Consider the following 18,207-nt stretch of genomic DNA (forward strand, 5'->3'; position numbering starts at 1 on the left):
TGAAGGAGGGAACGAACGCTTGTTTCTGACGGCGCAGGAGCCTGGCGCAAACCCGAGGGCACAGGGGCCGCTGCGGCTCCCGACACTCGAGTGGGCACTGGAGCGCGAGAGGGTTTATAGGGCGGCAGCCGCGGCCCCGGGGAGCCAGAGCGTTAGTCTGGGAGGCAAGTCAGAGTCAGGGCTTCAGACCCAAGCTTGTGGGGCTCTGTCGCCGGCGTGGAGACTGGTCAGTGAGCCGTCAGACGCCAGAGGCTCCGGTAACAAGTTGCCCAAAGAGCAGCTCTCGTGGGCGTTGCCCCGATGGCGTGCGTGCTCTCCATCGATTCTGCCGTTAGAATGAGGGTGCTCGCGGTCCTGGGCGTGGCGCTGCTGGTGGCCTGCTCACACCGCCTCCTCCCCTTCATCCAGACCGGCCAGGACCTCCTCCGGGGTGAGTGACAGATGAAATACGGTCTCTTGACCTGAAGTTACCGTCCACAGTCACCGGGACAGGAAGCGTCACGGGGGACTTGGCACTCAGCCGGGGCCCCCGGGCTGTTCCGTTCGTGGGCTTTCCCCAGAAGGGGACAGTGATTCTGGACGGTAGAAGGGTTAAAATACAATTATGTCCGAGGAGTAACTCGTGTCCTCTGATTCACGAGGAGAATCTCCATTTTATCTGCTCATATATGCGAAAAAAGTTTTCTTTGGGAGAAATTGCTTGTTTCTTTGCTATGAAATCACTTTGCATTAAGTAATTCTTATGATGTGTTTTCTGGATCGGGATGTTACAGTGTCAAACCCGGTTGAGAAAGGGATGGGGTGGTTAAAGCGATCACAGCTCAAATTCTGCTTTTGTTTGGCTGAAAAAGAGTAAAAAAGAAGGCACTGAACTCCTTGAAGGGAATTTTCGCCCACACAATGTTGGGGGGCACCTGGTGGGTGCTCCCTGGCCGCCGACCTCAGGACTCAGACCTCCCCCAGCAGGCCCTGGCCTCCCCCAGCCTGGCTGGACTCACCGCTCACCCAGGGCCCCCCCCCCCCCCCCCGCCCCAGGGTGGAGGGCCCTCCTGCTGCCGGTCCACACTCCACGTCCTGCCGGGAGCTCCCATTTCCCCACTTTCCAGGATCAGGCGGCTCCGTGACCACACTGCAGGTTGCACCAAAACCCTCCACAGACTCCTTTGCCCCCTACAAACATGCCCCCACCCCAGGAGGCAGGAAGCGGGGAAAAGATCCATCACAGCTACGGCCCGCGGTGCTGCGCTTGGGGCACTGAATGCACGGGGTCTGGACGGGACCAGGAAAAATAAAACGGACTCACGTGTTCAAGCACCTCAAGAGGAAAGTGGTCCCACCGCGGCCTCAGTGAGTCACGACGCAGCCCAGTGCCCGCCTGCGCCGATGCCCAGCAACTATCTCGTGGATTAACTAATCTGTCCTTTTATTTTGTGTTTATCAAGGCCCTCGTTCCGTAAAACCACGGTAACAAGAGTTAGAAGTCACATGGCTAAGCAGACAAAATTGTTACGCATGAGGGACGTTCAACAGAATGTAAATACATACGTGCACCCCATTTTTAGTTCTAGAAACCACGTGTTTAAGGACACGTGGTTTCTGCAGCTTTGGAACAGCAATTTTATTATCACTTCCCCATCCTGAGAGTTTGATTTTCTTTGTGCTTAAAGTTTGAATAAATATATAGATAATGCACAATGCAGCGTCTGGTCAGAACGCTGTACTTTGGAGATTAATTTATGGTCAGTCGGAATATTTTGAAGCTGGCTTATTAATTGTTTACTTTACAAATTACTTGCTTACAAAATATTTCTCTCGTAATGCACCAGTTTTACATTCTTTAATGTGAGAGATTATTTTCTCCAGCTGACAAAACCTGACAGCTTTGAAACAAGGTCATTATTCGCTCTAACTTTCTTTGAAATATTTTTATCGGTCACATTTCACCGGAGCCGATGTAAATGATGATACAGCTCTACTTTTGTGTGAACCTGAGCTCCTACCGCAGGACTCGGGGCTTCGCTGAGCTGGCTGCCTGGATGTAGAGCTGCCTGGGGGCTCTGTGCTGGGCACCTCTCCTTGGCGTGTGCACGTCTGGTCACCACCCAGGAGGGCCCCAGAGGCCTGTGTCCAGTCACGACCCAGTCGCGGTCCAGGAGGGCCCCAGAGGCCTGTGTCCAGTCAAGACCCAGTCGCAGCCCAGGAGGGCCCCAGAGGTCTATGTCCAGTGTCCAGTCACAACCCAGAGGCCTGTGTCCAGTGTCCAGTCGCGGCCCAGAGGCCTGTCCAGTCACGACCCAGCCACGGCCCAGGAGGGCCCCAGAGGCCTGTGTCCAGTCATGACCCAGTCGCGGCCCAGGAGGGCCCCAGAGGTCTATGTCCAGTGTCCAGTCACAACCCAGAGGCCTGTGTCCAGTGTCCAGTCGCGGCCCAGAGGCCTGTCCAGTCATGACCCAGCCACGGCCCAGGAGGGCCCCAGAGGCCTGTGTCCAGTCATGACCCAGTCGCGGCCCAGGAGGGCCCCAGAGGTCTATGTCCAGTGTCCAGTCACAACCCAGAGGCCTGTGTCCAGTCAAGACCCAGTTGCGGCTCAGGAGGGCCCCAGAGGCCTGTGTCCAGTCACGACCCAGTCGCGGCCCAGGAGGGCCCCAGAGACCTGTGTCCAGTCAAGACCCAGTCGTAGCCCAGGAGGGCCCCAGAGGCCTGTGTCCAGTCAAGACCCGGTCGTGGCCCAGGAGGGCCCCAGAGGCCTGTGTCCAGTCACGACCCAGTCGCGGCCCAGGAGGGTCCCAGAGACCTGTGTCCAGTCAAGACCCAGTCGCAGCCCAGGAGGGCCCCAGAGACCTGTGTCCAGTCAAGACCCAGTCGCGGCCCAGGAGGGCCCCAGAAGCCTGTGTCCAGTCAAGACCCGGTCGTGGCCCAGGAGGGCCCCAGAGGCCTGTGTCCAGTCAAGACCCAGTCGCGGTCCAGGAGGGCCCCAGAGGTCTATGTCCAGTGTCCAGTCACAACCCAGAGGCCTGTGTCCAGTCAAGACCCAGTTGTGGCTCAAGAGGGCCCCAGAGGCCTGTGTCCAGTCATGACCCAGTCGCGGCCCAGGAGGGCCCCAGAGGTCTATGTCCAGTGTCCAGTCACAACCCAGAGGCCTGTGTCCAGTGTCCAGTCGCGGCCCAGAGGCCTGTCCAGTCACGACCCAGCCACGGCCCAGGAGGGCCCCAGAGACCCGAGGTGCAGCTGTATCCAGGCTCACTGTCTCCCCAGGTCTTTCTGTGGAAGCCCCCCCCACCCCCTCCACTGGACTGGAGTCTGGCTGATAAACACTCATGGCACACGTAGATCTGGACAGACACACTGCAGGTCAGCCTGTGACCTGTACAGTTTGAGAGACAGAAGTGAGGCCGTGGGCACCCTTGAGTCTGGACCCAGAGTAGGATCCCAGGAGGGCTCAGCCCAGGGAGGAACAAAGTGGCACACTTTGGCAATCTCTACTGATGCAGGGGGATTTCGTTTTTGTCAAAAATACATGCACGGCCATGTGGGTCTAAGGAACAGGGTGAGTCCCTTCTGCACACCCTGCCTGGGGTTCCTGGCGGAAGTCACCGTACCCATCGGCACGCAGAGGGGGTGCGTTTCCATCATTCCTGCAAAGTCGAGACCTACACACCTCGTCTTTACGGCCCGTGTTCAGACAAGTCACGACAGCAACAGCAGACGAGATCAGGGTGCATAGGGAGGCAGAGAGCTGCCTGCAGGTTGGGAGATCCGGGAATCAGCACACATGCTTAAAAAGGAAAAGTGCGCAAACTTTATTCCTGCTGATTGGGTTTCAGCACCAGGGCTCAGTAACGTGAGGACACAAACTCAGAGATAAGAACAGAACCAAGTCCTCAGAGTCAGTCGACAGTGACACGCGGGGCCCTCACGGTTTATGGCTTCAGAGAAGGAAGACTCGACATTCTTGTCTGACCTTTTTCTTTCAATGAGCACTCTTCGGAAATGGCTGGACCTTCTTCCTGAAGGACTCCCCATGCTCCAGCTCTCCTGCGTGAGATGATTGTGTCCTGAAGAGAACTTTCCGGGGGGATGTACACCCCCTGGGAGCTGTGACTGTCCTCAGAAGGCTGGCGTCTCCAGATCAGACGCCCCACGGAACTCTCTAGAATTCAGCTTTCGGATCTGAAAAGCAGAAGGCAGGTTCGAAGTCTCCAGGTCTGTGATGCTGGCTGAGCCCTTGTTTGCGTCCCCAGGGAGAATGCCTGAGCTCCCCGGCCTGGGGGTCACAGCCGCACCTGCCCCACAGTGCACTCCCCCAGACCCTTGCGGAGGGGCCACCCAGCACGTGGGCTAATCGCTTCTCCCAGAACCCCAGGGATGATCTACATGGAGTTTCGCCTTCTTATGTCATATTCAGAATAGACAGGGCCGGAGTGGAGGAGCAGTGGAGAGGCTGTGTGGAAGGCGCCCGTGCTGGGGTCTCCACGCTTGAAACCCCGTCGGACACCCCGGCGGGTGGTGGGAATCTGCTGGGGTCTCTGCCTTCAGGAACTTGCCGTCTCCAGACCCACAGATACTCCTGACTATGGACACATTTATTTGTTCCTGCAAGGGAATCATTCGTTACATTTTAGGACAGAGGCCACCTGCCTGGCATACTCACCATGTTGTTTCCTGGGATATGCTGGGCTACGTCATTCCAAATACAGACAGTTACCTTTCGAAAAGTAGTTTTATTCCTGGGGCGCCTGGTGGCTCGGTGGGCTAAGTGCCCAACTCTCGATTTTGGCTCAGGTCATGATCCCAGGGTCGTGAGATCAAGCCCCTCATCAGGCTCTGTGTTGAGAGCAGACTCCGCTCGGTATTCTCTCCCTCTCCCTCTGCCCCTGCCCTGCTCATTCGCGCTCTCTCAAAATAAATAAACGTTAAAGAAATAAAAATAGTTTTATTCCTATAAGGTGTGTAATGTTTGAAAACATTCTGATATTCCATTTATTCTTACAAATAAATGCATTTCTTTTGATGAAGTGTTGATTGTGTGAAGATACGTTAGTAACAGAAGCTCCTTGTGTGTGTCACTGGAAGGGGCCTGCTACGTGATCATGTGGAACCTCACGTTTTAACTGGATTGGAGTCGTAAATGACTCTCTCACTCCGCTGGGGATGCTGTAACAAAATGGCGCCAGCTGGGTGCCTTACAAACAAGAGCCATTTACTTCCGGCGGCTCCGGAGGCCCAAGTCCCAGATGAACAAGCGACTTGGTGTCTGGTGAGACGGTTGGCTCAGCACCTGGCTGTGTCCTCGCGGGGACGGGCCCTGTGTGGTCCCTTACAAGGGCCCCAGTCCCAACTCAGGGGCTCCACCTCGTGACCTAATCACTTCCCAAAGCCCCTCTGTCCTCACACGGTCACGCTGCGGGTTAGCCTTCAGTGTACGAATTTTGAGGGGACATGAGCATTTAGACCATAGGACTTGTTAAACATTTCGAACATAAAATAAAATAAAATAAAGTGGAAGTCTTGTCATCGGAAACAGCTGGTATATTTAAGTATTTTATCTTTTGTGAAACGCACAACTTAAAATAGGAAGATATTAGGAACTCACCACATCACCGATTAGGTAACAAAGTACTCAGAGTTTTCGGAATCGGCAGTGGTGTCTGGACAAGAGAGAAAGAAGGGCGGCCAGACCGACCTTGGAGGAGGTGAGGGGGTATGGGCCCGCTTGCTCCTGGCGCTCTGCTCCACGGCAGCTCTGCAGGGGGAGCTGGTGCCCGATTTGCGACGTGCGAACGGGGCCCCACGGGGTGACCTAGCCAGGACCCCACGTTCGGGCCCAGGAGCCGCGAGCTTGTCGCCGCCTCCCGTGGACTTGGTGGAGAAACTGAAGGTGGCAGGGGGTGGCTGACCTCGAATGTGGTTCACCGTGGGGTGTGTCATCCACAGGGAAGGGCCGAGACTCTGCTGTGACCCGCGCTGTGGAAGAGAGCAGGCGCATGGTGGACGAGGCCATCTACCACACCATGAAAAGGTGGGCTTTCCGGAGAGGGCGGGAGGGGAGCCTCCAGGTTGCCGGGAGAGGGCACGGGTCTGCCGGGTTAATTTTCACCACCGGCCCAGCATCTCCACACCTCAGGGAGACATTGCCTGTGCAAATCCACTTTCCTGGTTTCTCGGGCAAGAGCTGGAAAGACCCATAATCAGCGTCAGATTCTTCCTCCAGCACGTGGAGAAGCACAGTGACGTCCCCGGGACTCAGCGCTGCGGTCCTCGCAGTCCTGGGGGCCGGGGGCTTCTCCCTGGGGGGTGAGACTCAGCCTTTGGGGAGCAGGAGGCGGGGGAGCTGGAGACCGGGGCCTGGGCGGGGCTGGCAAAGACGCGCATTCGGTGCTGGATTGAGTCCACCCATCACTCTGGTTTAAGTAGTTAAGAAACACCTCGATTTTAAATATATAATTGACATCAACATCAAAGATATCGTGGTCTCAAACATTAGATGTTCATAAAACACAAAACAACTAAAAAGCAGGTTTCGAGGTTGACTCATAATTATATAAACTGTCAAAATACAGAATGTCACGAGGCATAGTTGATACATTTCCAAATATCTGCTTTTCCAGCCAGAAAAGTCCCCTGCTGTCCGTATTGATAGTAAACTAATTTCTACCTCTTTTCTAAAACCTTGAGTCAAAGGGGGGAGAAAGAGAAAGCCCACTCCCCCTGCACTCCTCCTCTGGCGGCGTGTCTGAAACCGCAACTGCGCCTATGGGAATGGCCGTCAGTGGCCCAGCCAGACCCTGCTTGGAAACTGGCGGAGGCAACACATCCCGCTCAAGTCAGCGTCTGCAGCCTAAAGAGGCCGTGATGACCCCCTTGGGATATTTTATTGCAAAGATCTGCTTTTTGAGAACTCTCAAATAACGCTTTATTTGCCTATGCAAGCAGTGTGTCCTGAGGGGCTATGCTCTCCCTACTCAGCAAGGCCAGCCCCGTGCCGCTAGGGTTAGGAAAATGAATATCATCTCACGTCCATGCTCCTTCTGGGGAGACACACACTTAATTCAGGGACGGGCGCACTACTGATCATCAAAAAAGTATCGTGGTCGATTAGCGATAAAGAATCAGCTTTGGAGGAACCGAGACGGGGGCAGGTGCAGGGCGACCTGGGGCGGAGCGGGCACTGGGTGTGGGCGGAGAGACAAGCCTCATTCTGGAGGGGGTGGTGCTGGGTGGCTGGTGCCCCTGAACTCATGCCCTTTGGGCTGGGGTGCACAGACCTGCCCCCAGCGGCCTCACGGCTCCACTGTGGCCCCAACACTCCTGCCCTCCATTCACAAGCCTCTTCAGGCTAGAAATGCCAACATTTTCCCCCTGACGTGTATTGTTTCTCAATTAGGGTTAATGAACTAAGGAGCCGTTAATTTGCTATTTGCTTACTAAGCATAGAATGAATTATTGCATTTCAATAGCTAATTAAGTTTCAACAAAAATCTCCCAGTAATTGCGTGGTCGCTTAATTATTTATTATTTATGAAACGATAACATATAAAACCTGAGTTGCCTAAATAAGGTAATTTCTCAGCATATTTTATCCTGATCCTTGAAGAGCTTCTAAAGTACTCAGGCTAAGCCCGTGGTTCATGTGCCATGTGAGCTCTGCCTCTTCTGTGAATTCTTCTAAAGCGAGAAGAATCCAGCTGTGGGGTCCACGGTGGTCACCGGAAGAATCACGTGCCTTTAATGTCCTCATTCCACAAAGTGCACAAGCCCAGTGACTGGGGTGAGAGAGTCACCCTGGCCGCCAGGGGGTCGTCTTGTGGACCAGGGTGTGGCCTTGGCCCTGCTCATCCCGAAGCAGAGAGAGAGGGACACTCAGGGAAGCAGACAGACAGACAGACGGAGGGCAGAGAAGGCAGAGGAGAAAGATCCAGAGCGGGAAGGACAGTAAAGAGAGTCAAGGAAGGAAGGAAGGTCCCATGAACTGACCAAGGGGTCCCCTTGCCCGGGGCTAGGACCCCACCATCTCAGGTCTGTTACCACATGTGTTCTGGGCTGTGGCCCCACATACTCGGGGTTATGACCCCATGGACTCAAGGCTATGACCCTGCCTCCAGGGCTGGTTGACACATGGGTGCGGATCTTGGGGCTGGAGCCCACCAGTTGGGGACTGTCACCTGTGTACTGAAGGCTATGACCTCCCATACTTTGCCTGTGACCCCACGTGCTCTGGCCGTGACCCCATGTATTCTGGCTGTGACCCCACATACTCAGGGCTGTGACCCTTCATGCTCTAGCTATGACCCCCGTGCTCTGGCTGTGACCGTCTTCTGGCTGTGAACCCCCCCATGCTCTGGCTGTGATCCCCCTGCTCTGGCTGTGACCCCCCCATGCTCTGGCTGTGACCCCCGTGCTTGGGCTGTGATCCCCCCGTGCTCTGTCTGTGACCCCGTGCTCTGGCTGTGACCCCTGTGTTCTGGCTGTGAACCCCCCCATGCTCTGGCTGTGATCTCCGTGCTTGGGCTGTGATCCCCCTGTGCTCTGGCTGTGATCCCCGTGCTCAGGCTGTGATCCCCCGTGCTCTGGCTGTGAACCCCCCCCATGCTCTGGCTGTGATCCCCGTGCTCGGGCTGTGAACCCCCCGTGCTCTGGTTGTGAGCCCAGATGGCTGGGGCCAAGGTGCTGCTGGGAAATGGCCCAGGTGAGCGATGGGATGGTGAGCAGACAGGTGAGCCCAGAGGCGCATGTCAGGGAGAACCTCGGCCGCCCCCCCACCCCCGCCCCCTGAGCCTCCCAGGGAGGGTCCCGAATGCCCCCAGCACCCAATGACTTGCCTTTAAGGGCTGATGACCGTTCCTTGGCGCTCCCAGGATGCGCTCCCAGGGCCCGTGTGCTCGCGGTGGGGAGCAAGTCCTCCTGTCCGTGACACTTCAGCAGCAGGGGACCCATGGTGCCAGGAGGCGATTGGGTCCAGGAACGTGGACCCGAGGACCCCAACGCTCGTATTAGTGTAAATGGCACGATGCTGGGGCTCACGTCCCCGGGCGCTAAATCCTCCCAGGTTGGCCTTCGGGCCACTTCCGACACTCAGTTTGCCTGGAGAAGGTGCGCCCCGGGCGGCACGGCCTGGTCTGCGGTGTCCCTGGAGCCCATCCGCTGCGGACGCTGTGGCCTTTCCGGCTCCATGGGGGAGGCTGAGGGAGCTTCTGACGCTCCGGGGGAACCAGGGCGACACCGGGAACCGGGATCCGACGCACGGCTGATGCTGAGCCCGTGAGAGCTCCCCAGATCTGAGCTCAAAATCAGGCATGTTTTGCTGCGAATAGAGGGTAGGTGTGCCGCCTCTTCATACTTACTGCCTTACTCACCTCTAGAGCTGAGGCCGTCAACCTGCAGCCGTGGTCCGGGTGTGCACTGTGACGTGCGTGAGCGGCCCCCGCGACCTCACGGGGTGGCTACGGAGCGGAGGTGACAGGAGTGGAGGCGCCTCCGCAGGGAGCAGCCCAGGCGCCCAGAGGGACACACCCCCGCAGGACAACTCGTGGTTGCCACCAGCCTGTCGTGGGCCCGGAACGGCCAGGCCCGCACGCAGGGTAGCCAGCTGGAGCCGGGGCCTCGCAGGGAACAGAGAATCCCCCCGGGGGGAGGGGGTCAGCAGGCAGACCCTGGTCACGGGAGTGGGCAGCACAGGCTGGCCTGGTGCCTTGGGGGCTGGAGAAGCAGTCCACACCGGAGGCCGCACAGCCGGGTGACGTGCGTCCCCGAGGAGATCTCTGAGGACCGCCCGTCCGTGGGAAGCACAAGAGGGCCTGCCGCCAGCCAGGGAAGGTCTGTGCGGGACACGGGAGCCTGGCTGCACGAGGCTGGGGCCCAGGGGGCAGGGGCTGGTGTCCGGTCCTCGCTCCAAGCCGGGCCAGCCGGGTCTGGACGTGAGGACGTGTCTTGTCAACCTCACCAGAAGGGCTCCAAGGGCTTTATCTCAGCTCTGTTGGTGAGCGCTGGGATCCCGTCACACACGTGTGCGTGTGTGCATATGTGTGTGTACTGTGCTGGGCTCTGGGCTCCCGTCGCACGCGTGTGCGTGTGTGCATATGTGTGGCATGCGTCCGTACTCTCTCAGTGAAAGCCCACTTCTGGGAATCTGCGCATGCTCCCCCAGGCCAGCCCGGAAAGGAGCCACACCTTTGTCAGGAGTGAGGGCGTGTGTGTGCTGTGTGGACGCAGTCTGGTCCCGGGATTCCACACGAGAAGACTTACATGGGGATCGGGGCTGGAACAGCGCGGCCAGGGGGTCAGCCACAAGCACAGAGCAGCGTGTTAAAGTGCACTTTCCCCGTGAGCGGGCAGGTGCCCCAAGCGGGGACGGACCCAGGCTGGTGGGGGGCTGGATGCTGTTGGGTCCCAGGCTGGGGGGCGCTGTTGGGTCCCAGCAGATGGAGTGGTCTCAAGGGAGGTGCCTCAATCGTTCGGGGGACCCCTTCCATGGGATGGGAGGCAGTGTGACTGGTGTAAGCTCCCGTGGGGTGCAGCTGCCTGCGTGGGCCCCTTCCACGAGCAGACGGTGGGCACAGCCCTTTCCTCAGGTGGCCTCTCCAGGCCCGCCCACGCTGGAGGCCGCCTCCCCACCGCGGGCTGTGTTGGCGGTGTCTGTGACCTTGGAAGCCCGTACTCCGGGCTGTGGCCTGGCCTGGCTGCAGGGGGTTTGCCCCTGGAAGGTTCTGCTCACCTGTTTGCTCAGAAAGGCAGTTAAGAGGCCCCTCTGCCTTTGTTCCGGACAGTTCTCCAAGGTCGCCGCAGAGCGGCTAAGCCCTGGGAGAAACACCGCCTCCCCGCACAAGCAGGAAAGCTTCGATCCCGTGGACGTAACAGGCAGGGCTCCTGGGGGGGGGCAGGGAGCCCATGTGGAGTGGGGTTCCCGGCCGAGGCTGCGAGGCCACCGCACCGCACGGGCCGCCATCCTCCCCGGGCATCTGGGAGCAGTGGGGTGCTCGCCCCGAGGCCCATGCAGACACTGCCCCAAACCCCAGGGCTCAGTACAGCACTCGTGAGTTGGCAGACGGTCCTGTGCTTACAAGCCTGGCACGGCCCTCGCTGCACCAGAGCCCAGGAGCCTGCGGGACGAAGTCCTTCTGCTCCAGGAAACCTCTGTCCTCACCGTCCCGGCTCGTTCCCGGCTCACGTCCCCTGGTGGGCCTTCCTCTCTCTTCGGGCGGTGACGTTGGGTCCCTGAGCACTTCTCCTCGGTCGTCCTCACTCTGACTTCGTCCTCCCCTCGCAAGGACCTGGGGGGCACATGGCCCATGGGACAATCCAGGGAAACAACATCATCTTAGCATCGGATGACCAGCAAGGCAGATTCTACCTGCAACCCAGTCCCCTTTGCTATGCGGCCAGGCGTGTTCACAGGCTCTGAGGACTGGGGTGTGGACATCTTTGGAGGGCCCTTCTCCTGTCCACACAGAGTCTCAGGGGGACCCAGAAAGCCTGGCACTGATACCATTGTGGCTGGGGGCTCGTGGCTGGGCCAGGGTCCCTTCTCTGGGGCCAGAGTCCCATGTTTGCAGCTTGGTCCGGTGTCCACAACTGGGGTCCTATCTGGGGCCAAAGTCCCCTGTCTGAGGCCAGGTTCCTGTGTCTGGGTCCAGGGTCCCCTGTCTGGAGCCAGAGTCCCCTGTCTGGGGCTGGGAGTCTTGTTTCTGGGGTCAGGGTCCCCTGTCTGGGGCTGGGGTTCCCATGTCTGGGGCCAGGATCCCCTGTCTGGGGCTGGGAGTCTTGTGCCTGGGGTTAGAGTCCCCTGTCTGGGGCTGGGGGTCCTGTGTCTGGGGCCAAGGTCCCCTGTCTGGGGCTGGGAGTCTTGTGTCTAGGGCCAGGGTCCCCTGTCTGAGGCCAGGTTCCTGTGTCTGGGTCCAGGGTCCCCTGTCTGGAGCCGGGGTCCCCTGTCTGGGGCTGGGAGTCTTGTTTCTGGGGTCAGGGTCCCCTGTCTGGGGCTGGGAGTCTTGTGTCTGAGGCCAGGTTCCTGTGTCTGGGTCCAGGGTCCCCTGTCTGGAGCTGGAGTCCCCTGTCTGGGGCTGGGAGTCTTGTGTCTGGGGCCAGGTTCCCCTGTCTGGGGCTGGGGGTCTTGTGTCTGGGGCTGGGGTTCCCGTGTCTGGGGCCAGGGTCCCCTGTCTGGGGCTGGGAGTCTTGTTTCTGGGGTCAGGGTCCCCTGTCTGGGGCTGGGGTTCCCATATCTGGGGCCAGGATCCCCTGTCTGGGGCTGGGGGTCTTGTGTCTGTGGCTGGGGTTCCCATGTCTGGGGCCAGGGTCCCCTGTCTGGGGCTGGGATTCCGTGTCTGGGGCCAGGGTCCCCTGTCTGGGGGTCTGTGCAGTATGCAGGCCAGTGTCTCAGCTTCTATGAAAAGCTGGATCCCCTCAAGTGCATGATGCCATCATGTGGTTAAAAAACACACTGGCAGGTCTAAGCACAGCTTTTTTATATTAAAGTTACATGTCAGATACCTTTATATGTGCGTTCGGGTATCTCTAACGTACACGTTGCAGACGTGTGTGACTTTTGTGTCCCAATACCGGGTCCTTCTCTCGCTGGCTGTCGGCCTGAGGCCAGCTGCTCTGGTCTCATGGGCATAATTGCAGAATTTATCCCCTGATCCTTTGTGAGGAATTACTGAGAAGAAAGTAGTACTTAGCACAGCGCCTGCCACGCTGTTTTCACCCAGGAAGCCCTGCCCGTTTGTGCTTATTAACAAATGCAACACAGAGGTGGCCCACTGGATGGCAGCAAGGGGGACGACTGAGCGAGAATTTGGCTGTTTCTCGCCAAGGCCTCAGCGTCGGCCTTCCTGCCAGCTCCTGCTTCCACCTGGGGCCGCATGACGCCACCCTGCAGGAGTCACCAAGCGAGGGCAGCTTCGGCACAGAGGCCAGCCCGGCCCCCCTGCTCCTGGGGCCCTGGCCCCCAGATGCCGTGGGCAGAGGGGCCGCACTGACCCCCTGTGGCCGGGGCTCCCGGGATGTGAGAGGCCAGGAAGGCCGGCTGCCGGCGACGCCGATGGCACTTCGCGTTAGGGTGATTTCGGTTCGAGAACAAAGGGCGTGTGGCCGCGTCGTGCCCTGTGGCAGCTGATTCTCGGCCCCGGGACCTTGCAGGGCTGCAGGCACTCAGGGCGGCTCGCTCACCGGCTGGAACACGGCAAAGGCATCTCAGGATCTGGGGTAGAAGGTGTGTCTCACACAGTGTCGCACAGGCCCTGTCCCCTGGCTAAGCCCTGAGTCCCGGCGAGCAGCGCGTGTATCAGCCTGACCTGCAGCCCGCACAGTGCTGGCCGTGTGGTGCTCCGCAGTGTCCGCTGAAGCCATCAGTGACGGCCGATGAACGCGGCCACGAAAGAGTAACCAACCCCGAGTCTCCTCTTGTGCGCAGAGACCTCAGCGAACGAGAGAGCCCTTCTCCATCACAGCTGCTGTCTTTTTCCAAGCTCCCCGAGCCAACCAGCCGCGCCGTCTCCAGAGCGGCTGAGATCATGGAAGCTTCCGTGCAGGCCGTGAAGACAAGAGTCTACGGGAAGCTCAGGCGATCTCAGCCTCCCACCGGTGAGCTCCCTGAGGTGCCCCCCGCCCAGAGCCACGGCACCAGAGGAGCAGACCCCAGGGCTGGGCGGGGACTTCGAGGGCACTTCTCACTCCGCTGCACACACATGGGGTCCCCGCTCACTCCCAGGACCGACACTTGGCTCTTAAATAAACAGGCTCAGGCAGACATCACATTGTGTCTGCGCTGGCCTGGGAGGTCACTATTGCTCTGCCGTCCGAACTGAGCCTGCCAAGGAGCTCAGCCTCCTGGGCGTCCCGCGTCATGGTAGAAAGAGTGTGGGGAGGTCCACAGACCTGGTCAGAACTCGGGGAGCTCCCAGGAGCTCAGGGACCAGCAAGGACGGTGAGTCATTGCCTGTTACTGGCTCAGAGCCTTGGAGAACCAGGGTGCTCGACCCTGAACTGGGCACCACACCGGCTGCCGGCTTGCCCGGCTTGCCCGGCTGTTGGCAGAACAAAATAGACTTGGGCTCAAGCCGCATCGGGTGAAAGCACCCCGTGGGTGCAGGGCCCTGCGCTGATGGCCGTCGTGACCACGGGCACATTTGTGAGCCCTGGGGTGGGCAACTAGAAGGCAGGATTTTTAAGAAACAAACTTACCCAGACTTTTCCAGTGTGGTGCCGTGAGCTACTGGGTCCCTTAATCCGAACTGGCCGTAGACACTTAACCTGAAGTGGTTACTTAGTCTCTACAACAAGACAGGCTTGGCTGAGTCGGGACTCACCAGAATTCTCAGACAGTACACTTACCAGGTTCGACTGACTTCATGGCAGCCAAAGATTCTTCTGACGTGGTTTTGTGTCAAATCGTGGGGCTGAGTGAGGGCTCTGAGGGCTGTAGGCCCCATCCCGTCCCCAGAGCCTTGCTCAGCCGCAGGGTGCAGGGGTATCAGGAGACGGGGCAGAGGGGTTTGGCCCAGGCCAACATACAGAACTGAAGAACCCATTAATTTAGGGAGTTTCCTATGGTTGCCATTGTCAACAGCGTGGACAGGTGTAGACAGTGTAGAATGTGGGAAAAGTAACTGAGGCCACGCGGCCCCTGGGACCTCATCAGTGCGCAGTGTCCACAGCTACTTGCAGGCGCCCTGCTTCCCGCTCTTCGCGCACGCTGGTTCCGTCTGTCAGCGCAGCTACGATCGTGGTTCCGTGCGGTGGGCTTGGTCACGCTCCCCATGGCAGAGCCTTTCCTGTTCTGAAGGCTCTGCGCTCACGTCGTGAGCCGCACACGTTCCTGTCGGCTGAGCAGAAAGCGTGGTCGGAGGGTCACTGAGCCGCAGGGACTGCTCGGCGCACGTTGATGGTCAGGAAGCCGGTGTCATTTCTCCCCAGTTTACAGGGTGCATTTCTCCTTGTGTTTCTCTGCTGAATACCTCAGCTTCACGGGTGTCTGGTTAGTCGGCTTATTAAGGCGTTATCTTGAAGATTTGTACAAACCATCTTGGAGAAGTGGCCAGTGATCCCTTCTGCGAGCAGACAACAAAGCAGTCCTGGCTTTGATTTGTTCAATAAGCAGCAACAGAATTGGGGAGAAAGTGAGTAAATAAGAGACAGGTTTCTGGGCCCCTAATCTAGAAAGATTCGGGAGAAGGGATCCAGAAATCAGTGCGCAGAGAAAAGAAGGTTCTGTGGATGGACACACGGATGCTGCGGGCACACCTGACCAGGGCAGGCTTGGAGGGGGGACAAGGACTGCGCTTGGCTATCTTCCATCACCGCGAGGGTGTGACAGGCATGTCGGGGAGGTGACCCCACTAGGTGGCTTGTGTCTGGGGGCTTGGAGCTCTGACTTGCTTTCCTGAACGATCACAAAGCAAAAACAGGTTTTAATAGGCCACCTGCTGGCGGTGAGAGGCTCAAGGGGATTGTTGAGAGAGCGACCGGATTCACGGAGAAGGAAGCCCTTGCCCCAGCGAACAGCGTGGCTTCCGTGTGAGCCCGAACACAGGGGTCACAGACACCCTGAGAGTGTGCAACAGTGCCCACCGCATCGGTAGGCTTGCCGTTACAAACGCGTTGCTGTTTCTCCTCAGATGTCCTACCAGAAGACGTGCTGAGCACCATCGCGAACCTGTCCGGATGCCTGCCTCACATGCTGCCCCCCACGTGTCCAGACACCTGCCTGGCAAACAAGTACAGGCTCATCACGGGCGCCTGCACCAACAGGTATTTCCTTCCGGTTTTCTCAGCTGGATTCCGACACGATGAGCGGCCCTCCTCAGGGAGGTGGCAGACCACCCGGGGTGGTCTCCGCCTCTGAGTGCCGGATCTCTCTACCCTCGACCACCTCACCTGCCCACCCGTCCACGGGTGTCCCCTGGACGCCACCCCCGTCCCATCTACCAGTGGCCCCTGAACCCGGCCCCCATCCTGTCCACGGGTGTCCCCTGGACGCCCCCACCCCGTCCACTGGTGTCCCGTGGACACCTGCCTGCAGGACCGGTGAGGGGACTCCCAGCCCCTGGACAGCAGGGCCCACAGGAGGGTGGGGGAGAGAGTGGCACACAAGCACGGGGGACAGTGGCGTGGAGGGGAGAGAGCAGGGGAGAGTGTGACGGGGCTGGGGAGGCCCAGGAGCCACGGGTTCAGCTGAGACCAGAACCCGGAAGCACGAGGGCCGAGGGCGGTTCCGTCAGGCCCAGACGCAGGGCTGGGTCACGGGCGGAGGAGGAGAGCAGCCGCCAGGCACCGGAGGGCAGCACCGCTGCGGTCTGGCCCCGGGGTGGGGGCTGGGAGAAAACGGCCGTCAGCCGTGCGTTCGTTCGTTCGTTCCCTCGTTCATTCGTTCATTCCTTGTTTATTCAGAACACTTTGAGCGCCCAAAGAGCCAGGCACCGTGACACATGCTGGGGGATGTGACAGCCACGGGCCCCAGTGGGTCCGGCGTAAACAGGAACAGCTCCCATTTTTAATACATGAAGGAAAGGAAACGGGGACACCCACGTGGCTGGTCAGGCGGGGGCCGTGCACACGGGGCTGCTGTCGGAGGCAGAGGGTGATGCCCGTGACCCAAGCCATCAAGGACGGCCAGATGCTCGGCGTCCCTCCCCCACTCTGCACGCCACTGAGGATGTCCCTGGGCCCCCCCCCCCCCGGTCCCCCCCCAGGAAGGCCTGGGCCTCTCGCCTCCGTCTCTGAGGCTCCTTCTGTGGGGGCAGGGCCCCCCTGGGGAGCCCTTGCCAGCTCCATCCGGGGGGTCTTGTCTGGCGCCTCTCCTGGCCGCACCTCTTTCCTCCGTGACGCCCCAGCTCCTGCTGGTGCTGGCTTTGCCTGGGGTGCAGGCTGCGGAGGGTGGGAGCCTCGGTGACGCCCGGGCCGGTGAGTCCTCAGTGCACACGGGAGACACCACTCGTGGCTGCTTCGGGGTGCACGTCTGTACCGCAGAGACCAACACGCGTGTGCTCACACGGGCCCCGGGTCCCATCAGCTCCACAAGGCTTGTGCGGCCCCCGCGGGCGTGATGCACACTGGTGTGTTCACACCCGGGGAGTAAAGGCTTAGCAGCTATTTCTTTCTGATCCGTATTTTCTTAACTGGGAAAGCGTATTTTCCCTTTCGGTACTTCTGGTTATTTCGCTGAGTTTCTACATCTTTTCTCTCAGTTTTGAAAGCAGCTTTGTCGTCAGCAGGAAGCCGGGACTGCTGTTCCTTCGAGGTTCGCCGGTGGTCAGACTTCCCTATGAGGTGGCAGAGTTAAATCGCGGATGTGATGGCGGTTACCAATGTCATGCTTCCCGTTTGTCCTAAATTTTGCCAGTGCTTCTTTCCGAGTTCTTGGGGTTTGCTTCCTGCTACGGTCTTTCCTCCACACTCGAACTCGGACACTCAGTGGGCGTTTTTGCTTCCCATTTTGTTCCTTAACCAAGTCCCTTCTTATCCTATAGCTGCTGCCAGGCAGCGGACAGCGGTGCTCTGGGCCTACTGACGGCGGTGCGGTGGCCAGAGCGACCTGGGATTTAACCGTACAAATTCTAAGTCTCCACACGGTGGGTTTAAAAACTCTCCACTTGTACTGGTTTTCTCGCAGTGTAGACCTCACATGTGTGGGGCGTGGCTTCTAACCTTCCTTTCCCCTCTGCTGAGAATATCCCAACTGCTGGGCTGCGTCACGCGAAATCAGCAGCCGAAATGGAGAAGGATGTCTACGGTCTCTCTTCTGTTTGTGTGACCTCATCGGTGCCACAAGCGCGTTGCTCACGAGGAATCGAGTGCACGCCCGTTCACGTGGCCCTTCTCTGCTCTCAGCTGGTCCTCGGGCTCCGGCAGCCACCTGGGTTCCCCGCGTGTGCCGGTGTGGGCATGGGTGCTGCTTGTGTCTCCTACGGTAAATCCAAACGTGACACGTAGGACGTCAGAAATTCACACACGTGCTGTCCAGTTCTGGCTGCTGCGTGCAGCAGGGACCACCTTGATGACTCTTGGAGGCATTCCGGGCTCTATTTCTGTATCCATAAAATGGGAATGATACTGGCAGGGCTGATTTTGAGAGACACGTTTCTAGAGGTCCCTGCATGCAGTCTACAAGCTCGGGGACAGTAGGTGTTGCCGTGATTGTTACCATGAAATGACTGTTCCACATGTGACCAGTTGGCTCTGGCTGAGGGCACTAGCCACAGAGGGCCAGAAACATCCTTC

General features: G+C 58.9%; 1 protein-coding gene across 1 annotated transcript in view; it reads left to right on the forward strand.

Moving 5' to 3' along the window:
* Window positions 1-300: 300 nt before the first annotated feature.
* Window positions 301-18,207, forward strand: part of TPO (thyroid peroxidase) — a 45,024-nt gene continuing 27,117 nt past the window's right edge. The window contains 5 exon segments of the mRNA XM_025927434.2: window positions 301-430; window positions 5,742-5,888; window positions 5,935-6,019; window positions 13,403-13,572; window positions 15,606-15,738. Coding sequence (XP_025783219.1) covers window positions 301-430; window positions 5,742-5,888; window positions 5,935-6,019; window positions 13,403-13,572; window positions 15,606-15,738 — 665 coding nt within the window.

This window comes from Puma concolor, chromosome A3 (assembly GCF_028749965.1).
Source record: "Puma concolor isolate L17-30 chromosome A3, mPumCon1.1.hap2, whole genome shotgun sequence".
NCBI lineage: Eukaryota > Metazoa > Chordata > Mammalia > Carnivora > Felidae > Puma > Puma concolor.